The 2,751-nt window shown below is 42.1% G+C and overlaps 1 protein-coding gene across 1 annotated transcript; it reads right to left on the reverse strand.

Annotated features, from left to right (window-relative positions):
- Nucleotides 1-233: 233 nt before the first annotated feature.
- On the reverse strand, nt 234-2,474 carry LOC120941628 (E3 ubiquitin/ISG15 ligase TRIM25-like). The gene has a single exon (XM_040355158.1). It carries the CDS (start codon nt 2,170-2,172, stop codon nt 586-588), a length of 1,587 nt encoding a protein of 528 aa, XP_040211092.1. The 5' UTR covers nt 2,173-2,474; the 3' UTR covers nt 234-585.
- Between the last annotated feature and the right edge of the window lie 277 nt (nt 2,475-2,751).

Below are 2,751 nucleotides of genomic sequence, written 5' to 3' on the forward strand. Positions count from 1 at the left end.
CCCATATGGGGAAATATAAAAGATGATGTTATGCTGAGTGAATAGATACCCAACATGTCACGCTTTAAAACTGCGTACGCTCGTGGAACAGCAGCAAAAAACGACAGTACCTCAAAATCTACAGTGTACAGTACTATGAGTGAGTGGTGTCACCCCAGGACAGGAAGTGTGTTACTGGCAGGATCTCAAGACAAAAATAGAAAAGAATAAAAAAACATATGAAAAAATAAAACTAATGCAGTCAGCACATTTAATGATTGGCAAGCTGCAATAGTGTATATTAAATTTTCTGAAAATTTTGAATAATCATTCAAATCATAATCAATGATAATATCTCCTAGTCTTATCATAACCACTAACACTTAATGAACCCCTGAAAGCCCCAAATCTTATTATTGTCACTATAAGAGAATAAATCACACTTTCCTGTGCTGAGATTTCTCAATGCTGTGATTGGTTGTGTTGGGAACCTTTAGATTTATGACATCTGGAATATGAATCTACTGCATTATTCTGTTGGTTAAAAATCATCAGATTCATATTTCTGTGATGTCAGCAGATTTGGGCAGATTTTCTGTTATATTATTATTTCTCATGTCGCCCCTCACCCCCAGATATTGTTATAGAACCTTTTCTTACACGTAACCCGGCATGGAGGGGCTCAGTGAAGGTGGTGGTGAAGGTGTGGAGGTGTCTGATCGGGTCACACAGATCATAAAAGGACAGCTGCCCGGCCTCATAATCCACAGAGATCCTGACTCTGTTACTGGAGAGATCGGGAGATAAGCTGATCTCTTTATTGTCATGTCTTAGAGAACACCCACCGCTATCCCTCCACAAACCCCAGGACTTCTTATTATATCCAATCACTGACTGCCCTCCTCCTCCTCTCCTCTCTATACTGGGATAACACATCCCGACTCTGTAATCTTCTGACTCTCTGACATCCACTTCCCAGTAATGTCGCCCCGAGGAAAATCTCTGACTGCTTAATACCTGGGCATACCACTGAAATCTCTCCGGTGTTTCTGGACGATTCTGCTTTATATCTGACCAGGATACAGTTTTCATGTCATCTGATATCTGTAGATTATTATGAGCTGTGTTCACATCCAGTAATATGTCTGAAGCTTCCTGTATATTGAAGAATACATTTACCTCTTTTATCATATCAGATAACCCTGTGTGTAATGTGTGTGAGATTCCAGACACATCCAGATCCCCTCCATCATGGAGGAGTCTATCATGTCTCTCTCTGTCCTCATTATCTCCCTCCTCAGTATCACACAAGTCCCCTGTGTCTGATTCCTGTAGGACAGTCAGTGGGTCAGTCATGTTACACAGCTTCTCAATGTCCTCCATCTTCCTGGACAGATCCTCCTTCTTTATTTCCAGCTGATGGATCAGATCAGACAATGAGATCCGCTCTTCCTGGCTGGAGATGTTCCTCCGGACTCTCTTCTCCAGGTCCTCCAGATGTCTCCTGAGCTCTATGAACAGGGCAGTGACTCTCTCTGATTTTTCTTCTACTTTTCTCCTGCGATCCTGCAGACTCTGGACTCTTTTCTCCGTCTCCTCTCTCTCTGTCATCAGTTTCTGCAGAACATTTCTCAGTTTCTGTTTTTTATTCTCAGAGGCCTCATCCAGAGTCTCCACCTTGTGTCCCCGGTGTTCTCCATCCAGCCTGCAGGACACACAGATACAGGCAGAGTCCTCAGTGCAGTAATATTCCAGAAGTTTCCTATGGATGGAGCATTTTCTGTTCTCCATGGAAGTGGTGGGATCGGTTAGGACATGTTCTGGTGACTTGCTGTGGACTCTCAGGTGATTATCACACAGAGAAGCTTCACACATCAGACAGGATCTAACAGCAGGTACAGGAGAGTGATAGCAATAAGTACAGAAGATTCCAGTCTTCCCTTCTTCCAGCTGAGTAGATCGGAAAGTCTCCACTATGTTACGTAGTGTTATGTTCCTCTGCAGTACAGGCCGATCCCGGAACTCTTCTCTGCACTCAGGACAGGAATAACCTCCAGACCCCCCCTGTGTATCCAACACACGATCAATACAGACCCGGCAGAAGTTGTGACCACATCTCAGGTTTACAGGATCTGTATATGTGGTCAGACAGATGGAACAGTCCAGCTCCTGTCTCAGATCAGCAGACGCCATCGCTGACAGCAGAAGAGAGAAATGAAAGTAAAAAGTCTCCGACAAGGAAAATCTAAAGGGCGTCTCACATTCCTCGGCACAGGGAGGGGCTGAGCTGGTCTTGCAGCTTTTATCTTGAGGAAGTTTGTGGAGAAATAAATGTTTATATTGAAGGTATATGTCCTACATGTTGATACACATTGTACTGATTTGGAGCTTTAAATGACTTCTGCAGACGAGGCACAAAACTAAGTTATATAATGCAGTGTGATAGATATTTGCATGTTGAGGCTTTTTGTGTTTAGGAGAAAATTATTTCCAACGGTAAAAGAAACCTGTCCTGAGAGATATACAAGAGCGTCTCAAAAAATGTGATGTCATCAAAAAGTTCATTTATTTCAATAATTCAATTAAAAAAAAATTAAACTCCTATATTATATAGATCCATTACACACAGAGTGATATACAGTATCTGACAAAAGTAAGTACACCCCTCACATTTCTGTAAATATTTTCATGTGACAACACTGAAGAAATGACACTTTGCTACAATGTTGTGTAGTGAGTGTACAGCTTGTATAACAGTGTAAATTTGCTGTC

This window comes from Rana temporaria, chromosome 5, assembly GCF_905171775.1.
Source record: "Rana temporaria chromosome 5, aRanTem1.1, whole genome shotgun sequence".
NCBI classification, from domain to species: Eukaryota; Metazoa; Chordata; class Amphibia; order Anura; family Ranidae; genus Rana; species Rana temporaria.

Coding starts and splice junctions, on each gene's coding strand:
- LOC120941628 (XM_040355158.1), bottom strand. CDS start 2,172: ATGGCGTCTGCTGATCTGAGACAGGAGCTGGACTGTTCCATCTGTCTG.